This window comes from Microtus pennsylvanicus, chromosome 1 (genome assembly GCF_037038515.1).
Source record: "Microtus pennsylvanicus isolate mMicPen1 chromosome 1, mMicPen1.hap1, whole genome shotgun sequence".
In the NCBI taxonomy this organism is placed as follows: Eukaryota; Metazoa; Chordata; class Mammalia; order Rodentia; family Cricetidae; genus Microtus; species Microtus pennsylvanicus.
Genome location: NC_134579.1, coordinates 96,181,909 through 96,205,567, shown reverse-complemented (window position 1 = coordinate 96,205,567; position 23,659 = coordinate 96,181,909). Strand labels below are relative to the sequence as shown.

General features: G+C 48.8%; 1 protein-coding gene across 1 annotated transcript in view; it reads right to left on the bottom strand.

Moving 5' to 3' along the window:
- Positions 1–23,659, bottom strand: part of Mad1l1 (mitotic arrest deficient 1 like 1) — a 322,152-nt gene that overhangs the window by 283,880 nt on the left and 14,613 nt on the right. The window contains exons 5-9 of the mRNA XM_075974631.1: positions 17,683–17,807; positions 16,977–17,058; positions 14,070–14,200; positions 13,839–13,953; positions 10,446–10,507 (exon numbers count right to left, since the gene is read on the bottom strand). Of these exons, the coding sequence (XP_075830746.1) occupies positions 10,446–10,507; positions 13,839–13,953; positions 14,070–14,200; positions 16,977–17,058; positions 17,683–17,807 (515 nt within the window). The remainder of the gene's footprint in view (positions 1–10,445; positions 10,508–13,838; positions 13,954–14,069; positions 14,201–16,976; positions 17,059–17,682; positions 17,808–23,659) is intronic.

Below are 23,659 nucleotides of genomic sequence, written 5' to 3'. Positions count from 1 at the left end.
ACATGCTCAGAGGCATGGCCGCCCTGCGCTTAGGAGTGTTCAGGGCTCTTCACTGGGGTAAGAGCTGAACTAGCACAAAGGCGGGTGGAGAATGGGAGGGCACCTGACTTAAATGAGAACTCCACTCTGCTGCTGGGAATGCAGACCTGTTCTCTTTGTTGCAGCTCCACACAAAGACATCTACTCAAAAGGCTCGGTGCACCAGCTCTCCACCAGAGTTCCCGAGTGAGACGAGGGCCCGCCACCCCCAGGCCTAGATGCCCCTCCAACTGCTCTCTGGAAAGAACAGAGCTCCACTCTGTTGTGTGATGTTTTACACTTTTGGCTTTTTGAGGGGCCCACTACCCAGCTCCCAAATAAATCACACACGGAGTCTTATTTATAAATGCCTGGCCTTAGCTTGGCTTGTTTATTGCCAGCTTTTCTTAAATTATCCCAACTACCTTTTGCCTCTGGGCTTTTATCTTTCTCTATTTCTGTATATTCTTTTTCCGTGGTTGGCTGTGTAACTGAGTGGCTGGCCCTTATGTCCTCCTCTTCTTGTTCTTGTTCCTCTTCCACCTTCTTTCTCCTTCTATCTATAGTCTCTGCTTGCCAGCCCCACCTATCCTTGCTCCTGCCTCACTATTTGCTGTTCAGCGCTTTATTAGGCCATCAGGTGTTTTAGACAAGCAAAGAATCACAGCTTCACAGAGTTAAACAAATGCAGCAGAAACAAAAGTCACACACCTTAAAATAATATTTGCCAATAGGGCTCAGTCAGTAAAATGGATACAGCACAAGCAAAAGGACCCAAGTTCAAGCCCCAGAGTCCTGTAAAGTGGGCATATCACCAGTATAGTGGCACACACCTGTAATCCCAAAATTCAGAGCCAGGTGGATCTCTAAGAGTTTGAGGCTGGCCTGGCCTCATAGTGAGTTTCAGGATAGTCGGGGCTACAGAGAGAGGATCTATCTCAGAAAGGGGGTGTGGTGGGAAGAAGGGGTACATAAAGGGGTAAAACAGCTAGGGAAGTGGAGAAAGGAGGATCCCTGGAGCTCACTGGCCAGTCTAACCAGACTAGCATGTCCCTGCCTGAGGGACAGACCTTGTCTTAAAAAGTCATGTAGACATACACTTGCATCCTAGGACACAGAAAAATCAAGCTGGTACCAACCCAAAGACTTCGGCCCTAACTGGCCAGCTTCAGAGCTCTGCAAGCTCCTAGGAGCGAAGGAAGCAACCCTCCATCTGCAACAGCCAACCCAGCAAGACATCCATTAGTGCAGTAGTGGCACAGGGAATACAGGAGCAACAAAGCACCTTCTAATTGGATTGAAAGTCCCTCCCACAAACTGGAACTGTGCCTGACACTGGTAACCCATGACCAGGTATGTCACAGACCCTAGAGCAAACCTACCACCACCACTCTGCTAAACAGACCTAGTGTTGTTGCCCCTAAGCACCTATATTTATACCCATAGATGAGTATATCTCTCCACCTTCAACAGAGACGCTTCTTTGTGCTGGACTGAAATTCATATAGAAAGCCACAACTGGTTGGTGTGCAGAGAATAAGAGACTGTGGAGTTATTGACCTTAAATGGGGCATCAAAATCAAAATCCATCCTCTCAAAGCTCAGGGATCGCTGTGAAAAAGAGGATGGAAAGTTCACAAGAGCCAGAGGTAGCAGATACTGCTGTGAAGCGGTCTTCTCCAGACACGACAGGGCCAGTGCACTCAGGAACTCGGTGACCCTCACTACACGTACAAGACCTACACAAGAGCAAGCCAGCACAAATCCTAACACGGATGGAGGAGGGGTCGGGGAAGGGAGTCAGTTTTCTCGAGGTTCCAGTAGATGGTCCTACACCTATGAGCAGAAAGTGAACTCAGTAGGGTTAAAAAATTAACACACGAAATTGGGAGAGGATAGAGGGGAAGAGTTGGGGGAAATAGATTGTTTGTTCAAAACACATATGCATATAAACAATAAAAAGGAAAAAGGGAAGGAAGGAAAAGAAGAGAGACAGAGAGAGAAGGTGAAGGGCAATTAAGAAAACCACCTGACACCAACCTCTGGCCTCCACATATATGTATACACATATGCACACACCAAAAAAGAAAAGGAAAAGAATGGAGGAAGGGAACAAAATCAACTGTGACGCCAGGAATGCTGCCGTCGTCACCTCCCTTCACATCAGCCCTGGGTGTGCACCACAACCTCAATGTCCTCAAGATTTGGGTGCCAGCAAATCAACTTCAGAGAAGACAGTGGATATGAACCCTATCCATAGAACTTAGAAGAAAGACCCCAAAAGCACTGGGAGAACCAAGGGCAGAACGAGTGTGGAGCGTGGCCAGGCCAGCAGCTCCCTGCTGAGGAGGTGGGCGCGCACGTGTGTGTGTGTGTGTGTGTGTGTGTGTGTGTGTGTGTGTGTGTGTGTGTGTTGGTGTCTGCTCTAGAAAACATTTGTTCTCCATGCTCTACATCCCGCCGCCTTCAGACCTGCTCTGGTCAGGAACAGGGATGACAACAGCCAACACAGAACATCTGCCTCCTGTCCTTTCCCCATGGGACCGCGAGGCCATCCACCTAAAGCAGATGGCCATTAGCACTCCAAGAAGACCCTCCTGCAACTTTACAGAGGGGCTGCCTCCCCAACCCCACAGGTCAGGGAGCCCCTGAAGTTCCTGCTTCCCACTGGAAGGCACGAAGGGCGGTCCCAGGGCCTTGTCAGCACGCTAGGCAAGCCCACAGGCAACAGCCACACACCACAGCACACCTTCCTCACACGCTCTGAAGACCAGCTCGATCCTTAGGTCCCAAACCATAAGGCTGAAAAGACAGCTAACACAAAGCCTTCCCAACCTCGAGGGCAGAAAGTAGCAGGGACTCTGTCAGGAAACAAGCCAGTAGTTAAGGCCCCTGAGACCACTGGTAGGGGAAGCCCACCACAAACACATAAGCTAGCTGGGTCCCTCCCTCTCCCAGCAACAAGCAGCATGTTGGCAATAAACCAAATGAAGTCCAAGAAAAGACCACATTGCAGGTACCCAGAGGCCAAACGTTTCTCAAATTTCCCTCCTCCATATCTAGGCCTCAAAGAAAAGCAAAGCCATAAGGGACATCACTTCAAGACACCTGACAGCTCGTTTACGTCCCATGCACGGGGGAGCTCTGGGCATCCATCAACAAGACACCGGGGTCATTACAAACCTTGAGCAGAGAAAGCAGCTGAGCAGATGTGTGCGGCCAGGTGGCCCAATTTGCTCCCACCTTGGAAGGAATCTACACAGTCACTCTCCCCACGGTCCTCTTAATTGGCCTGGCACGTCAGGGAAGCCAGTCCCCAGAACATGTCATCTGGGAGACCCAGAGATGTTTCAGGAAAGTCCAGGTCAGCACTTGCTGGCTCCCAACCCTGACTCCGGGTCAGCAGTTTGAAGTGGAAAGCTGTCTGCCCTCCCGTGGCCCACACCACACCACTCCTTAATGCCATTCAACCCACACACATGCTGACAGGTATAATGACCACCCAGCAGGGACTGAAGCAAGGCCAGGCTCGGGCATAAAAAGTGACAAGAGTCAGATGCCAAGTAACAGAGGCATTCAGCCACTGGTAAATTATTCCCTCCCCAAAAACCAAGGCCTGACTGCAGAGGGGTCCAACACACGCTCCGAGGCTACTTAATAAGGCTCTCGTTTCCATCTGAATTGCTAAGTACAGTGTTTAAAAAGCCAACCCAGTGAAGTCGCCTGCTCTCCTGCTCTGTTGTGACTCACTCTGGCTCTCTGCTTCAACCTTCGAAAGCACACTCACCCAATTAAGCCATGGGCTCCTGTACCCTGACTGAAATGTGTAGAAATATGGCTTTTCAAAGGGCAATTTAGCATCAGCTATCAATTCTAAACATATGCTTTCTTCTGAAATAAGAAAAAAAATGCCTTTAGAAGTTTATCTAACCAATGCCGATGTTGTTTATTGGGGAGAAACAAAGTAATTGTCCCTCAGCATGGGGAAAGCGGTCTGTCCATGCTCTGCAGAACTGAGTAGTGACTCAAATACTCCAGCGGGTGTACCTACCCTGCCCAAGATTAACCGACAGGACACAGGATGTGGCTTGCCTACGGCCTTAGTTAGCGTTTCTATTGCTGTGATAAACACCTTGACCAAAATCAAGCTGGGGAGGAAAGGGTTTAGTTCTGATTACAACTTGTAGTCCAGGGAAGTCAGGGAAGAACTCAGGGCAGGAACCTGGAGGTAAGAACTGAACGAAGCAGAAGCCATGAAGGAGTGAGACTTACTGGATTGCTCCTCAGGGCTTGCTCAGCCCACCTTCTTACACTTCTTATACTTGGACCACCTGCCTGGGGAGGTACTGCTCCAAGTACGCTGGGCTCTACCACATCAATCATGAATCAAGAAAAGGGACCACAGGCTTGCTCACAGGCCAGTCTGGTGGAGGCATTTCCTCAACTGATATTCCCTCTTCCCAGATAACTGTTGCTTATGTCAGGCTGACATAAAACTAGCCAGCACACGTAGTGTGCCCAAAGTCCTGGACTCCACTCCCAGAACTATATAGAGTGAACCTAGCGGTGAACGCCTGTAATCCTAGCCACTCAGGAAGTGGAAACGGTAAAATCGAGTATGCAAGATCGGCTACACAGTGAGTTAGAGACCAGCCTGGGCTACAAAAGTCTCAGAGACACAAACCAAACAACAATGGGCAAGCATAATAAAGGCTTTTCTGCATTCTCTAAGCACCTCTAGCATATCAACCCAAGGGGGTTCTGGAAGCTTTGCCTTGGAGCCAGTCCGCCTTGGTGACAACCTAGGATTGAGAACGGCATCAGAGTGAGCCAGTCATTTGGGTCTGAGGCCTCAACCTGTGGAATCCAACCCAAACTCTTGACAGACAGTGTCTGAGCCTGGATTGTAGGACGCCCAGCTGGCATCTACCGGAGAACTGCTTGCTGTGCAGAAACACCCCCATCTGGTGTCAGGGTGCGGGGCGGAGCAGGCGCCTGAGAGCAAAGAAGGAAGGGTCTATTTTCTCCTCCCCCGTCTCTTGCCACGTCCCGCCATTATTAGGTCATCCATAATTACTGACAGCTGCGTCTTATGTTTGCAAAGCACAGATCTTGGACATGCTGTGTTAAATTTATCCCCAAGAGCTGTACCACTCTGATGCTACTGTACACGCCGTGTCCTTCCCACAGGTCGCCATAGCACTCAGAAAAACCATCATCTCTGTCCACTAGTCCTAGGACCCTGCTGACCTGGCTCATGGGTCCGAACAGCCTTTTATTGATACTTTGGAATTCCTACATATTATGTTGTCTCCAGATCGTTTCTTTCTATCCAGGCCACACATCCTAATTTTTGGAGGGAAGGAACATATATATGTCCACTGTGTACATACCCATACGCGGGTGAGCGGAGGCTGTCGAAGTGTCCAGCTCTAGCACTTTCCGCTCTATTCTCTTGAACCTGGAGCTTGGCTAGCAGACAACAAGCCCCAGCGATCCCGCCCTGCCTCTGGCAGTGCAAGGGTTGCAGGCACACGCAGGCACACGCAGGCACGCGCAGCCACGCCTTTTATGTGGACATTGATACCTGGAACTCAGATCCAGCAAACATACCCAAGGAACCACCCACTCAGTCCCAGGATGACCTGCCCTTTAATTACCTAGTCACACAGGTAAGAACATTCAGTAGGAAGGTAAGAACACGTGGCCTTATCCAGCATCTCCAGTGCTGAGAACACACACCCTCATCCCTCGCATGCGGCCACCAGTATTACCTTCATGGCAATTGTTCACAGGTGCCTTCTATCTGGCTATGGAATCTCTTCTTTCCTAGCTTCCTGAAAGTTCCCAATCAAAAGCAAGTCCTGGGTTGTTAACCAATCTCCCAGCTTGAAATGCTCTATGAAAATAGCTGATTTTCCTCAAGATTAGCACCCTGCACTCCTCCTCCACTCCACCCTCCCTGCCAGTCTCTCTCCACTACTCCACAGCCACACTGTCCTGTGAAAGAGACTGTCTGTCACTCACTCTCCATACTGTAAGTCCTTCCCACAGTCTACCCTGGGAAACCAGGGTGAAGATGTCACCACTCCCCATACACCCCATGCCAACGCTGTGCCAAACCCCAAAGCCCTTGAGGATTAAGAGGGTCACGATCTCACTAGCACCAATACTCCCCATAACAAACAGGGCTGGTCCCATGCCACAGCATCATATGTATGCACTGCCAGACTCTTTCCTGTCCATTACTCTCCAAGTCGCAAAGCCTGTCTACTCCCAGGCCAAATGATCGTGTACATCCACCCCAGCTTGCATGACCCAATGTACTGGACACACAGGTAGAAAGAACTATGTGACTCTGTGCATAAACACACCATAACCGTACCATCTGCCCTAACCCACATGACCCATGGCACTAGATACATCCCAGAGAGCCAAGCCCATTCACCCCAAGCCCATGTGACCCTGTTGCCCTGGACACAATCAGGTACAAACTTGTTTGTTCCCGCTCATATGACTGTATACATGGGACTCACCACAGGGAGACAGAAGCATGCCAAGCCCACATGACCCTGTGCATAGACACACAGGTAGAGAACTGTCTGACTTAGCCCACATGACTGCATACACCTGACACATCACAGGTAGGAGCCCAGCTCCTAACCCATGCAGCCCAATGCACAGGACACATTGCAATCCCTCTGCAGTTCAGCATCTGACTCCCTCTGCCAAGTTCTTAAACACTCCTTCTAATATCTCTAGGCTCCTCAGACATAAGAAGCATCACACTACAGAGAGAGATGCTGTTATTCCATGAGGAACTCGCACAGGCCACAAACACTTTTCTTGACTGGATTTAATGTTACCTAGCAGATGCACATCTGGACATGACTGTGAAGGTGTGTGTTTCCAGGGAGTTTTAAGGCAACCTGAACATAGGTGGCACTATTCAATGAGCTGGGGTGGGTAAGAAGGAGAAAGCGAGCTGAGTACCCCCATTCATCTCTCTGCTTCCTGCCTGTAGACACAGTGTGACCACCCAGTTGCCTCACACTCCCGCCACCATGCCTTCCCCACCTTCATGAACTTCACACTCAAACAGGAACAAAAATCAACCCATTCTGAAGTTGTTCTTTGCAGGATTTCGTTGCAGCAACTAGGAAGCAATGACTACATTAGGACTAAGCACCTCAGGACAGCCAGAGCTGTGTCCTCGCAGGACCTGCACCAGACTCCAGCAGCACTCAGACCCGAGGGAACAGAGGACTCTCAGAGACAATGGTCACAGATGGGCAGACAAGGCATAGGCTAAAGCAACAACTTCCCTGCCCATAAGCAGGAAGTGTTGGACTCAGACCCCTTGGTTAACAAGACCCCTGACACTAGTGAGGAAGTCCCTGTGGGAGGCCAGTAAGCCCCAGGATGGGCTGCCAAGGGTGTTCACAGGCCTCCATGAAGAAAGCTGATCATCAAGGGGGCAGTGCCACCTACTGGTAGCTGCACCTCAGAACCCACAGAACCACAGGTCAGACATGCAGCAAAATGCTCCAGGCATGCAGGCAGGAGTGCCTGCCTGCTCTGAAAGGCTGGTTAGGTCTCCAGCTAGAGAGCGGATCCTTAAATTGCCACACAGACATGTATGTGTATATATGTGTGCTTGTGCATGCATGTGTGTCTGTGAATAGGTGCATACACGTATGAATATGTGAACAAGAAAATGTATGAGTTCTCCTGAGGAATCTCAGCCCTGGCATGACCCCCAACGCCCCCCTCTAGTCCTTACATTACTTCTGCTCCTGCCCTGCATCAAGTCTAATCTCCACGCTCCCAGACTTCACTCAGTCACTCTCCCAGCCTTGCACAAAACAAAATTCCAAAGGCTACCCAAAACCTGCACACAAATAAAAAAGGGAAAGCATTGGGGCCGAAGAGACAGCCCAGCTGTTAAGAGCACTCACTACTGTTGTGTCTCAGGTTCAGTTTCTAGAACCTATATGACAGCTTACAACCACCTGTAACTCCAGTTCCAGGGCATCCAACACCCTCTTCTGGCCTCCACAGGCCCTGCACACTGTGATGCACATGAGCTCACACATTCATGCCCGCACAATAAATAAATGAATGAATGAATGAATGAGGTCTTTTTAAAAAAAAATGGGTAGAAAGTCAAAATCCTCATCATACCAGAGAATCCAGAATCTCAATTTCCTGCAAACTCTAGGGTATTTTTCACTTTTCAATTTTTAGTTTCTTTCCTTTTTTTTTTTTTTTTTTTTGACTTTTCAAGACAGGGTTTCTCAGTGTAGATTTGGTATCTGTTCTGAAACTAGTTCTTGTAGACCAGGCTGGCCTCAAACAAACAGAGATCCTCCTGCCTCTGCCTCCAGAGTGCTGGGATTAAAGGTGTGCACCACCAGCACCCAGCTAGTTTCTATTTCTATTGCATATGTAAAACATATGTTATCAGTATTCAAATACTATGACCATGTATGGTGGTCAGAGGACAACATTTTGGGGTTAGTCCTCTCCTTCCACCTTTGCCTAGGTTCAAGAAATTTTCCAGTTTGCAAGGCAAATGCTTCATCCACTGAACCATCTCAGCCCCTACTCCCTTTTTAAATAATTACTAGGAAATGAACCCAGAGTTTCACACATTCTAAGTAAATACTCAAGCATATACCCTCAATGCTCAAACCCAGGTTACTATGATGAGGAGGCACGTTTAGTGCAGCTGGTGTGCATCCCATACCATCATGAACAAGTGTAGCTCAGGAATAGAATACAAGTCACCCAGGGTCTGCACTTGACCCGAGTCTCTACCCAAATCGCTGCCAGACAGCCTCAGCAGCCCAGGGCATAACAGCTAAAAGGAGACTGTGGACAGATAAGCGATAGCCCTCCCCCTCCCAGAAAGGCCAGGCACCAGGTGAGACGCTTCCTAAGGACATGACCCTGCTGCACCTCACGGGTACAGATGGGAGAAGTTATGCACTCCTCCTCCCTTAAGAGAAGTCCAGGACAGTGCAGCTCCCAGGAAGGGTCTCCCACCTTCTTCCATGAGAACATGGACCACCATAAGTACCCACTCCTTCCTCTTGCCTAGCACAGGCAGCCAGACAGTACCCAAGGACACACTTTCCCTGACACTAGCTGAGCTCTTGACAGGGTGGATAGTTAGGGAAATAGACCCAAAAGGCTCACAGAGCAGCCAGACACTGCAACCTGGCCAATGTGGTCTCTGCTCTCCAGAAAGGGCAATGGCTCCACAGGCCCAATTGACACTAAGTATCACATGGCAGTCACCAGGCACGTAGGCACACCAGCATGCCAGTGTTCCAACAGGGCTGGTCCAACTGGGCATAAGGGGCCTCTGATCTCCATCACAGGAAAGAAATCACGGAGGTGTCTTGTCTGGGCAGAGCAGCCTCAGGAGTAGGAGGGACCCTTGCCGGCAGCTAACGAACCCAGAGGCCAGGAGAAAGCATGCAGCACTGGGCCTGCTGGGCTAGCCTCTAAAAGAAGGCTTCTGCAGATGGCTGGAGAGGAAATGAAGAGACGCTGTCAAGTGACAGAACGGAAGGCAGTGCTGCCATTGGAAGGTGATGACTCCAGAGCCAGCAGGGGACAGTGTGATTATAAGACAGCTGAGCTCAGACAGTCCCCATCTGGCCTCGTTTCTCAGAGCAGCAGGAAAGACAGCCAGCAAGCCGGAAGTATTAAAACAAGGGCTGCTTGGATCCCACAGGGCTGTGCCCAAGCTCCAACAGCTCATCACCCCAACCATCTCAACCATCAGTACCCAACTTCCCTGGGACCTGGAAAGACATGGCCACCATGAAGAGGGACATCCAGGCCAAGACTCAGAAGCTCACAGCTGGTGGTGGCAACTGAAAGGCACCCCAAAACTGAACCACAAATGAGGTAGGTCAGCAGTGAATGGCACCCCAGAACAGAGCGGTGTACAGAAGGGACAGCAACAGGGAACGCTTTGCCCTTGCTATGTGTTGGAAAACAGTACCCAGCAGCTCTGGCCTCTGGTCCACTCAGCCTCTCTCCATCCATATCTGACACAGATCAGTTACATGGGATGCTTCAGGGGTCCCAGCAGGACATGAATCTTCCAGTATGATGGGGCTTGAACTCAGTTTACCCTCAAAGGTTATCATCATCTAAAAGTGGTTGTTTCCTTATATACACAGAGCCCTGGAAACATGCAGGCCAGTGCAATGCTGCCGCAGATTCTCAACAGTCCACAATGAGGCTCGGCCTCCCTTCCATACAAAGCACCCATTAAGCCTAAACAAGAGCTCCTCACCACAGCACACAAAGGAGCCTGCCTGCCCTATCCTCTGAGGACTCTGAGCCAGGAAACAGAGACAGCACTGGAAGTCAGCAACCAGGGGCAAAGATAGCGGCAACACACCCACCTGAGATTCAAGCCCATGGTCTGGTCCAGTTTCTCCCAGCTCTGCAGCTTTGCAAGCAGCTTCTAGAAAGACAATTATAGTCATCAGCGTCTCTTGCCCAGCAACTGTCATGTGAAAGCTAACAAGGACAAAGGAATTGGAGTTCCCCATCCTATCTGAGATCAGAGGTGGTTGTGCGACTTTAGCAGCTGTACATACATGATTCACCTAGACCTTGCTCCTTTCTGCCAGGCCAGGCACATTCCTGACATTGTAAGGGTGCCACAGTCCTTCAGAAGCCTGGGCTGAGTGCAAACTCAGTCCTTACTCACAAGGACAGATCTCTCTTGACCTTCCAGGCATCTCTCTCAGAATGCTAAGCCCTAGGCAGATGAACTCCACTCTAGAGCCAAGTTTTCCCCAATTCTATGGCAGGCCAGGACCAAGGATGACTTAGATGGATCTAGCCAGCCATGATGGGCAGACAGGACCAACTACACCTGTGTGCCTGTTCTATACCAGTTTGAACCCCTACAAAACAAAGTCACTCAAGATGGCAAGATGGCCAGCAAGATGGTGAAAGACTCACCAACATGCCTGGTGAATTGAGTTTGATCCCCAGATGCACAGGGTAGGAGAAAACCCACTCTCTCCACTGCCCTGGAACATCTATACAACGTGGCACATACATACACTCACTCGCTCTTTCTCATATACATACTTATATACACACACAAGCATACATACACACATACACTTTGACACACTCACTCACTTTTTCACATACATACATATACACACACACACAAACATCCATACACTATGGCATGAGCATTCACTTTCTCACATACATACATACATTCATACATACATACATACATACATACACAAACACACACACACACATACAACCATACACTATGGCATGTGCGTTTACTTTCTCACATATACATACACTACATACACACATATATACATGCATACACATACACTATGGCATGTGCATTCACTATTTCTCACATACATATACACATACATACACAAACATAAACTAAAAACTTTAAAAAGGTAGGACAGGTGCTCAGCTACTAACTTTCCTATGGCCATTTCCTACGTGTTTCCCTGCCATGTCCTGACTTCTTTCTATAAGACAGATGAGGCATGAACTGACTCAGGGTCAACAGCCAGTACATGTTCACGTACAACTTCAAGCTAAGCAGTGTGATTCTACACCATAAACCTCGAAAAATGTCAAAGACAAAACATTAGATCTAGGTGTAATATAAATTGTGTTGGTAAATGTCATGTGTTGTTGGCACTTGTTGAAAGTGGGCTCAGGGACCAAGGTGGCCTTCCTTGCTTCCTTGTCTAGGACAGGCCGGTGTTGTAGAATATTAGTTAAATATGTGTTACGTTTGTTAATGCTGTGGAATATTTGTTTAATGATGTAAAGATGTGTTGAATTCTTTTATGTTGCATTTCTTTAGAGCTATGTTACACTGACTGTCTAAAACACCTGATTGGTCTAATAAAGAGCTGAACGGCCAATAGCAAGGCAGAAGAGAGAAATAGGCTGGGCTGGCATGAAGAGAGAATAAACAGGAAGAGAAGAGAGAGGAGGATGCCGGGAGCTAGCCACCCAGCCACATATCCAGACACAAAATAAGAAGAAAAGATATACAGAAATTTTAAAAAAGTGAAAGTCCAGAGGCAAAAGGTAAGTGGGATTAAGTTAAGAAAAACTGGCTAGAAAGTCAAGCTAAGGCCGGGCATTCAGAAGTAAGAATAAGTCTCCATGTGATTATTTAGGAGCTTAGTGGTGGGCCCCTCAAAGAGCAAAGAGTAAAGAAAATTCAACTACAGGCTGATCCCTCTAGTACTGCAACAAGGAAGAAGAGAACTACAAGCTGCTATGGCATTAAAAACACTTGGCGGTGGGTCATGGTGGTGCACACCTTTAATCCCAGCGCTCAGCAGGCAGAAGCAGGTGGATCTCTGAGTTTGAGGCCAGTCTGGTCTACAAAGAGAGTTCCAAGACAACCAGGGCTACACAGAGAAACCTTGTCTCAGGAAAAAAAACAAAAATAAAACTTGGCCCTTGAGAATAGCTAAAATGGGAACTATCCAGCAAAGGTAACTATTGCTTATTCATGGTATAAAAGCGCCTGTGGTGAGAATATGAAGCCGGAAGCACCCAAAACGCTCCACTGGGAACCCCAGCAGGACTTCCAAGTCATCCCTGCGGGATGCTGTAAGCACCCAATCAGATGCTTTATGCTCCGTACTGTGTGCTGCTTCTCTGTATCAGCTACTTGCTGTGTTTTTCTTTTACTTTCCCTTGCTGTACACTTAATAAACTCACTCATTCAAAACCAAAAGAAAGGCTCTCTGGACAAAATGCCAGGGAAAATGACAAAAAGAGCTCCAGGTCTTTTGCCTCCAAAAGAGGCCCGTCTGGGACAGCATGAATAGACAGGAGTTGCAGCGCCAGCTGGTCACAGACAACTCTGTAGTACCACCAGGCCCTCAGGTGCCTTGGACTTCCACAAGAAGACAGAGATGAAACTGGGAAGATGGCTCAGTCAAGCAAACAGCTTACCACACAAGCATGAAAGCTGAGTTTAATCCGCAAAACTCATCTAACCAAAGCTGGGCATAGGAGCAGAAACCTAAAATCCAACGCAAGAGGAGAACCAACAGGCAGAGACCTGGAGCTCACTGCTCATCCGGCCTAGCTGAATTAGTAAGCTCCAGGTTCAGTAAGAGACTCTGTCTCAAAACATAAGGTAGAGAGGTCAAGAGAGGCCTCTGAGGCTCAGAAACAATGAACAGAAACTGCGACTGCTATTGGTTGCCCACCAGAATTCCATGGCGAGACTTTGTTGCTAAAGACAGCACACACTGTGGAGACCAGAGAAGTCACACTAGAACTGAGCTGATGCTTCCTCTCTACTAGCTAGTCCTTGGGGTGCTGCAAGCGACTGTGCAGGCTGCTAGGGAAGAACTGTTATCAACAGCCTTATCCAGCCTTAGAGCCTCTGCGCACAATAATAAGCAACCAAGCAAAATGAGCCTAAGGGTGCAACCATGGCAGGTACGTTACCAGGGTAACCAACTGCTTTCTGATTAGATTTGATGCTCATTCCAGAAGAGGGAGCTCCCATCTGGTAGGTGGGGATGTCATGGACCCTAGTACAGAAACAACAGCTATTGTACATAAAGGATCTGTCAACTTGCCTCTAAAGAGCTGCATTTATGCCCATGGAATATACCACTGTCAGCTGTAATGGAAGAAGCTTCTATCTGCAACAGTCAGCAGTGACCACGACACCACCACAGCGACCCCATAGCTGACCAGGGTGCTGCAGACAGGCCAGAGGCTAGCCCTGGAGACATGGCTCACCCACTACTCACCTCCTTCTCCAACTCCAGGTCAACCAGAGCTTCCTGCATCTTCTCTTGACGGCCCAGCTTCCTCTGCAGACCTTCCAGCTCTTCGGTGAGCAGCCCGTTGGTCTCCTTCACCTCCCTGTGGGGCCAGGACAGTCATGCCAACAGCCACACATGTTGGGGATGAACCCAAGGGACAGTGAGCCCAGGCGGCCAACTCCCAGCTAGGGCAGCAGGCTGCGCACAGGCCCTCACCTCAGATGAGTGTTTTCCTCACGCAGCCTCTTCAGCTCACGCTCTATCTTGGGCAGACGCAGCAGCTCAGACTTCATGCTCTTCACCACGGCTGCATCTTGCTCTTGCAGGCACAGCTTCTGCTCCAGGTCCTGTGAGAGGCAAAAAGGAAAAAGGAGAGTGAGCAGCCAGGAAGCACGGCAAACAGAGCCTCGGTAAAACAAAGAGGCTAACCTGAAGAACACACAGGCTTCCAGCTACAGAATGAATGACCTAGAGCAGGCAGAAGGCCTGAGACATTGAGATCATGAGGATCACTTCAAGGAAGAGAACATGGAGATGCCAGGAGCTAGGGAGCTAACTCAGCCAGTAAGTACTTGCCACGCAGGAAGCATGAGGTCCTAACTCCGCTCAACCCACACAGTTTAAAAAAAAAAAAAAAGGCAGGTATGGTAACACAGGCCTTTAATTCTAGCACCTGGGAGGCAGAAACAGGAGGATCTCTGTGAGTTCTCTGTGAGTTCAAGGCCAACCCGGTCTACAAAAAGATTTCCAGGACTGCTAGGGATACATAGAAAGATTTGACTCAAAGATAAATAAATAAAAATTTTAGGGGCTGGAGAGATGGCTCAGTGGTTAAGAGCACTGGCTGCTCTTCCAGAAGTCCTGAGTTCAATTCCAGCAACCACATGGTGGCTCACAACCATCTGTAATGAGATCTGGCGCCCTCTTCTGGCATGTGGGCATACATGGAGGCAGAATGTTGGATACATAATAAATAAATAAAATCAAAAAAACTTTTAAACTGAAATTTGAAAAAAAAAAAAGCTGGAACAGTGGTACACAGTTGTAATTCTAAACAGAGAGAGGCCAATGGAGAGTCTCAGTCCAGAGAAAGACCCTGTCTTCCACCACAAAAAAAAAAAGGTGGGTGGGGAATAATATCCTGAGGAACAACACTGTCCTCAGCACCCATGTCAAGTTCACGACTGTCTGTAACTCCAGGCCCAGGGAAGGCATCATCTCTGGCCTCCCTGTGACAGCTGCACGCATGTACCCTCACACTCACATGCACATCCCCACACAGAGATAGATGCAAAAACACACCTAATTTCTAACTAATAAATCTTTTTCTCATCAAAGCCATGGGAGCCACAGAGGTCTTCTACCTTGTCCCGAGCATCTAGGAAGCCTAGCCGGCCTAGGCTGCTATGCTGCTCAGGGGCACCCTCATCATCACCTCTAGAGCAGCCCTGGACCCCACCTCAGGGCCAGCACACGCACCACTGTCCTACTGCCTGTGCCTATCCACATCCCTTCCAAATGTGGGGCCCTCTGGTCCCCAACAGCAGGCGCCTAAGCACACAGCACACCTCTGCCTGTGGCTGGCTTCTGCTGTACCAGTGGTGAACCTGCAACAGTTGCTTTTGTTCCCACTGTGTGACAGACCTTCCGACACTACACCTGTCACCCTGGCCCTCCACAAGGTAGCACTGGCATCTGGTGAATAGGCTGTATATGAACCAGAATCAAATCAAATCAACAAATCTTCATGGAGCCCAGCTCCATCCAAGTAGCGGGAACAGAGTGACAGAGAGGACCAACTGGTCAACCTCTATGAACAAGGAAACAATGAGAGGTGGGCCAAGGATTACAAAAGGAACAAGAACCAGGAAGAAGGTAACTAAGAAGGCAGGGAGTGGGGTCTAGAGAGAAGGCTCAGCAATTAAGAGCACTTGCTGCTCTGCCAGAGAACCCAAATTCAGTTCTCAGGACCCAGACAGGCAGCTCACAACTGCCCCTAGCTCCAACTCCAGATCTCTTCTGGTCTCTGCAGATAACACAAACCCACACATATATAGAAATAAAAATAAATATTTAAGCAAATAAATAAAAAAGAGACAACAGAGCCAGGTTAAAAAAAAAAAGTAGCCAGAGATGCTGGAGAGATGTCTCAGAGGTTAAGAGCACAGGCTTTTCTTCCAGAGGTCCTGAGTTCAATTCCCAGCAACCACATGATGGTTCACAACCATCTGTAATGAGATCTGGTGCCCTCTTCTGGCATGCAGGAATATATGCAGACAGAACACAATATACATAATAAATGAATCTTTAAAAAAAAAAAGTAGCAGAGGCATAAGGAGCTAAGCCCACCCTCTAGGAGCAAAGCCCACCTTCTACTTTGGAGCTGCCCATCCCCACCTCCACACACACACACACAGCAGAGGCAGCAGGGAGACAACTGGCACAGCCCTCCTTCCTGGCACTGGATAATACCCTAAAGGCAACAGGAAGCCATGGAAGAAGCTCAAGGCACCAGCTCTCCAGCAACACCCTCTAGAGTAGTGGTTTTCAGCCTTCCTCATGCAGTTCCTCATGTTGTGGTGACCCCCAACCACAATATTACTTTTGTTGTTACTTCATGACTGTAATCTTTCTACTATTATGAATCATAATATAAATATCTGTGCTTCCTGATGGTCTTAGGCAATGCTGTGACAGGGTCACTCACAACCCACAGGTTGAGAAGTCCTGCACTGAAGTAAAGGAGCCTGACCTTAAATCAGCCATGCTTCGGGGTGAAAAAACTCCTTCTTGTAGTACAAGCTGATCACAAACTTGTGATCTTCCCCTCTCAGCCTCTCTGGAGTCACAGCTGTGTCCTGGCCCCACCTCTCTAAGCCTCAACTGCACGGTCCTCTGTGTTACCTCATCCCATGGGTTTCTGGTGGGCCTTCGTCACTAGGTGCCAGCTTCCTTGATCACTCACTGTGATCAGTACAGGACCTGGCATCCACAAAATAATCAGCCTGCACCCTCACGTGCCACTGAGCACGCCTCTATTCAGGAAGGTCTGTGATTGACAGGAGGGCTGGCCCTACCCCTGCTCTGTATAGGAAGCTGCCCAGGCAGACAGGAAACGCCTACCTTAATCTTCTGTTCCTGGTCAGCTTTCTCTTCCTGACTGACCTGAAGTTCCTGAATCTTCTGATTTGCCTCCTGACATTTCCTGTGAAAGAAAGGGAAAGTAGATGCAAGGCCAGTCCATAACATCCCTCAGCCTGAGCCCCAGGATGAATGCAAACACACACACCTTATACAGGGAGACCCCAAGTCCTAGGCCAGCCTCTGCACACGCTCTAAGACTGGGACACCGATGAGGTTACAAGGGAGCCCAGGCTAGCTGTGGCACTACCTACTTCTCTGTCCACCACTCGGTCCATGGTGTCAGCCAGCCGTGGTGCTGCTGCAGGCATCAGAGACCACCTGGGCCTGCCCACACTAGGGGTAGAACATTCCTCAGGAAATACCTGCCTAGGGTAAGGGCCAGACCTGCAGGGCAGAATCCAAAGCCTCCTGACTACCACCTACCAACCACCATAAATCCGTGTCCACTGTGACCTATAACTGTTTGCCCAGGCACAGCAACCTGTGCCCTCAAAACCTAACTTAGCTTGGCCTTCCTCTGGAAGCCAGCTCCAAGAAGGCACTTCACCCCAGGAAGAAAAGAACTGAGCAGTCACCCCCTTATTCTGAGGCTCACTTCCCAAGTCCAGAGGCCTCACTGTGTGCCCCTTGTGTGGTCTGTGACACGGTTGTCTTGGGGACTGACACAGGCTAGCCATGCTCTCACCGCTGCTGCAGGTCCAGCTGCTCCTTCAGTTCCTGCTTCTCAGACTCCAGGCGCTTCACTTGCACCTTCTGGTCCATGGCACTTAACTGCATCTCAGAGACACGCCCCTTCAAGGAACTAATCCTCTGCAAGTGGAGAAAACTGGCTGCTCACTGGGGTCCTGTCTGCATGCAGACTAAGTACCCAAGCATTGCTTTCACACACAGAGACAGAGGAGAAAGGAAGGGCATGGCACCTCCCATGTGCTCCCCAGGGCAGAACAGAGCCCACTCTCCTGGAGCACGCAGTGAATAGACAACACACCCTCTCACAAGCATCCCAGCCAAAGGCCTGTTTGTGCTCTTCATCACTGACACAGACGTGGGTCACAGCCAGGTCCTGTAGGAAAGCTGGTCGTAGCCACATCTGACCCTCTGATGTCCATTAGCATCCATACAGAGTACCAACCACATCCAGGGCCCTGGACAATGAGTGTCAACCTCAGCCTTCTCCACACCTCAGACCTCTGTCACACTCTAAGCCTCCTTAACGCTTACATGCCAACATTCCAACAGAAGGCAACCCAGGATAGGAAGACCACAAGGTCCTGGCCAAGATACAGGTTGTCATCAGAACTTTGTTTCAACAGAGTGCAGGAGTACAGGCCTGGTGTGCCAGCTACTATGGAACCTGAGGAAAGTGAATTAAAAGTTTAAGCCTCTGACCAGGCGGGATTGGTACACGCCTTTAATCCCAGCACTCTGGAGATAGAGGCAGGTGGATCTCAGTGAGTTTGAGGCCAGCCTAGTCTACAAAGGAAGTGCCAGGACAATAAGGGCTATATAGCAAAACTCTTTCTCAAAAAATTAAAAGAAAGAAGAAAGAAGAAAGAAAGAAAGAAAGAAAGAAAGAAAGAAAGAAAGAAAGAAAGAAGTTTAAGCCCCTTGAGGCGTACAGAATAGGCTCAAAGCCAATCTGGGCACCTTAACAAGAACCGATCTCAAAGTAGAAAGTAAAAAGAGGGTAAAGCAGAGTGGCACACACTTCTAATCCGTGCACTTAGTAGGCAGAAGCAGGCAGACTCTGCGAGTCCAAGGCCAGCCAAGGCTATACACTAAGACCTTGTCTTAAAAAAAAATTAAAGTTAAAAAGAAAAAATTAAAGTTGGCTTGAAGAAATGGCTCCGAGTTAAGAGCACTGGCTGTTCTTCCAGAGGTCCTGAGTTCAATTCCCAGCAACCACATGGTGGCTCACAACCATCAGTAATGAGATCTGGTGCCCTCTCCTGGTGTGTAGGCAGAACACAATATACATAGTAAATAAATAAATATCTATAAAAAAATTAAAGATGTAAATAGAGAAATAGCTCAGTGGTTAAGAACACATATTACTCTTTTAGAGGACAGTTTCCAGTATCCATATCAGCTGACACAACAGCCTATAATACCAGTTGCAGAGGATCTAATACCTCTGGCCTCCAGACTCCATGGGCACCTACATTCATGGGCACATACCTACATATGTGCACATGCAAACACATAAATGTTGATAAAAATAATTTTCTTAATCTCAAAAAAAAAAGAGAGAGAAAGAGGGCAAAGATGTAGTACAACGGTAGAACAACTAACTGAAATCTCCTATGGAGGGTGGGGGGAAATATAGGGAGTGCAGCTCAGTGGTGAGCACCTGCCTAGAATCCCCCAGTGAGGGGCTGGGGTGTGGCTCAGTGGTAGAACATCTGCCTAGAATTCCCCAGTGGGAAGCTGATATGTGGTCCAGAGGGAGCACATGTCTAGAATCCCTACCATAAAAGCCCCCCAGGATGAAGCAAGCAACCTGGGTTAATGAAGCTAATAGAGACCCATAGTACTCAGAAAAAGTGCAGTCTCGGAGCAAAGCCAGTAGGCCCTGACCAGCAGACTCAAGGATGGACAGAAAGTACATGTGACAACACTGAATGTCTACCCAAAGAAACCCGCAGGAACCTCCACCCTTGCTCTACCCATACCTCCCCAGCAGATCTCCCCAGCTGCTTTCCTAGAAAGAGCAAGTTGGCCTAGTCACTCAGAGAAGCCAGCCCACTTAGAACTGCTACATGAATTAACATTTGGAAATAGTGGCCTGAAGCCAACTGCAGAGAAATCTCACCAGAGTGGGTCCAAAAAAGACCATTAAGTGATGTTGGATGGCCCTACATTGGAGTCCAAAGTGCTCTCGCTCTCTCTCTCTGTGTGTCTCTATCTATCTATCTATCTATCTATCTATCTATCTATCTATCTATCTATCTATCTATCTATCCATTCTCCCCAAGCAATAACTATATATATATATGCGTGTATAGATGCATATATATATTTATTTATCTATCTATCTCTAAGTAGCGCCCTCTAGAACAGTCCACAAGATTTGTTTCCCTGTAGCTGACAGGCCATTGGGATGTACCAGTGTTATATCCATGTCCTGTGGGAGGCTGGCTAGGGGAACCCCACATCACAACAGCCTGCACCTTATCACAACACACAGACTATGACAGTATTAAGAACATGTCCAGAAACAGTGCGATGGCACACGCCTGTATTACTAGCTGGGGAGAGGTGGAGGCAGGGGGATCAGAAGTCAAGGTTATTGCTACACAATGCTATTCTCCCCAGGCAACAGCTGCTATCTTCTTGACTTCAGTTGCTCCTGCTTACAAAAGATCGCCACCCTGGGCTTGCTGATTGTAGACAGTGTCACAGAAGGGATGTGGAGGGTCACTGGAGCCATCTGAAGTATCCAGCCACTGCAGCCATTCTTCTCACACCATCAATTCTGTACTAAATTTGCATGTGGCCTGGGGCCTTGAGGAGGGGCTAGAATACGGAGGCTGGGAAGGATTAAAGGAAGAAGGAGCCATCTACACAGCTGTGGGGAAACCATCATCCATATTGGGTGCAGAGATGGCTCAGAGGATAAGAGCACTGACTGCTCTTCCTGAGGTCCTGAGTTCAATTCCCAGCAACCACATGGTGGCTCACAACCATCTGTAATGAGATCTGGTGCTCTCTCTGGCGAGTAGGCACATATGCAGACAGAATACTGTATACATAATAAATAAAAACCTTTTAAAAAAAAACCCACAAAACCATACTGGATGCAGACTTCACAGTTTCCTGTCAGTAGCCTGTCACCCATGCTCTACGGAAGCATAAATTCACTGGTTCCCCAAGAGTAACTTCATTATCTTTGGCTGCATAGCTAGTTTGAGTCCAGCCAGAAATACATAAACCCTTGTCTAAAAAAGAAAAAGAAAAAAAAAAAAACCACCAAAACCAGGGCTGATGTGGCAGCTCAACAGGGAAAGCTAGCCACTCAGAAAGGACTCTCATAAGAAAGGAGAGAAGCCAACTCCAGAGAAGACTCTGACCTCCAGAGATGCACCCATACACGTCACACTAGTAAGAATAAAGTTCACCCAGGCAGTGGTGGTCACGCCTTTAATCACAGCACTCGGGGCAAAGGCAGGCACATCTCTGTGAGTTTGAGGCCAGTCTGATCTACAGAGCAAGCTCCAGGACAGTCTCCAAAAGCTACAGAGAAATTCTGTCTCGAAAAACCAAAAAAAAAGAAAGTACAAAAAATTAAAACAAAAAAGAACATGTTCAAACCAGACAACAGTGCCCACATCTTTAATCCTAGCACTTGAGAGCCTGAGGCTGGAGGCAGGCAAGTTTGAGGCTGAGTTAGACAGTAAGTCTGCGAACAGGCTGGGCTATATAGTGAGACCCTGTCTCAAAAATAAACAAGGAAAATTCAAGGGGCTGGAGATTTGACTCATGGGTTAAATGCACTGTCCACTTTTCCAGAAGACCTGGGTTCATTTCCCAGCACCCACAGTGGCCTGCAACTGTCTATAACTCCAGGGCACCTGATGGCCTCTTCTGGCCTCTGCATACAGTGTACTCAGATATAAGCAAGCAAAACACTCATACACATAAAATAAAATCTTTTTTATCAGAAAACTAGAGAGATGATCCCATTAGGAGGGGACTTGCTGCACACACGAGGCTGGGTTCGGATCCCCAGCACTCGTGTAGTGTTAGGTGTGCTTGCGAGTTTTATATCAGCTTGACAAAAGGAACAGTCATTCCAGAGGAGAAAGCATCAACTCAGAAAACACTTCCGCCAGACTGACCAGTGAGCAAGCCTACGGAGCTTCTTACTGATTGGTGATTGATGTGGGATGACCCAGGTCACTTGGGGTGGTGCCACCCCACAAGGGTGGTCCTGGCGGGGTGCTGTAAGGTAGACTGAGTAAGCCGCGAGGAACAAGCCAGTAGGCAGAGTTCCTCCATGGCCTCTGCTTCAGATCCTGCCTCCAGTTCCTGTCTTGAGTTCTTGCCCTGCCTTCTCTGCATGAGGGACTGACTGCAGGCTGAAAAGCACTCTTGCCTCCCCAAGTTGTTTTTGGTCATGGTGTGTTGTCACAGTAACAGAAACCCTAACTATGATACTAGGTGTGGGACCACACACCCGCAGTCCCAGTGCTAAGGAGGCAGACAGCCAATCAGGCCAGGAGACAGTTCCGGGTCTACTAAGAGACCCTGTGTCACAAAATAAGGTCGATAGTGACCGACAAAGAACCTCAATAGCAAGTTCATGGCCTTCACATGTGCACAAGGTGTGTGCACCTACATACAACATCGTCTCACAGTGAGTGCCACCTTTTAGAGGTCTCTCTGACTCAGTAACACACACAAGGTATTGAGTGCTACGACAGGGACAGCCTGCCCTAATGAAGGACAAATATCACGGGGGAGGGACGCATCAGCAAGTGCACAGATGGATGGCGGAACAGCAGGGCAAGGGTGGGGAGGTGATAAATCAGGGCACATGACTGAACACTGCAGTGGAGGGCTTGTGACTCTGGGCTGTGGGCCTGGAAAGGCTTCCCAGAGGAGGGACCGCTGACCCTCTTCTACTCTTCACTGAGGTGTGCAAGGGCCTCCTCTACCACGGAGGGGCCAAGGACCTGGGCCAGGTCTCTGTGAAACAAGAGCCCACTCGTCTGGAAACAGATCACGGCTCCTCTCTTGCCAAGACTTGCTTCAGAAGACAGATGCGCCAACAACCTTAACATGCTCCCTGGCGCTGCAGAGGCAAAAATAACCCACAGCCCGCTCCGAGGATCTATCAAGTGGAGAAGGTGCGGGCACAGAATACCAATGACGCCAGGCGGCTGGCCCCTGGAGCTCTCAGCTGTTCCCTTCTGGCACCTGTGATCTTGAACACAGGGACGGGAGGTGGGGGGCGGGGGGGACAACTCCCTCCATACCCACACTCAGGCAACCTCCAAAACAGACCAGCAGCGGCTTCACTGGACTGCGCTGCACCTGCACCCTGGTTCAAAGGCAATCTCTGATGCTAACAGAACTCGCTCCTAATCAAAGACATGCAAATTCACAGGCACCTACTTACAACGTCTGGGGAAAAAGGAAACAGAACTTCCAGAACATTCCCTCCCTATCCATGACAGACAAGATGATAACAACACCAATACTTCACAGTTGCTGTTAACACAGCCCAACAAGTAGCAGCAGCAGCCAGAGAGTTTCGCAGAGGGTAGTTTGCCCAAACAAAGCAAATGTTTGGGAAGCCAATGGGTTCCCACAGGAAGCCATGTACTGCACAGATAGGAGAACACAAAAACAGTGGACTGGGGCCGGGCGATGGTGGCGCACGCCTTTAATCCCAGCACTCGGGAGGCAGAGGCAGGCGGATCTCTGTGAGTTCAAGACCAGCCTGGTCTACAGAGCTAGTTCCAGGACAGGCTCCAAAACCATAGAGAAACCCTGTCTCGAAAAACCAAAAAAAAAAAAAAAAAAAAAAAAAACAGTGGACTGGCCAACTCTTGGTTCACATTATAAAGAGCAAATTCAGAATGTAAGGCAGCTCATCCCAGGATTACAGAGATTGGGGCAGGAGGATTGTCTCAAGTTTGAAGTCAGCCTGGATTACA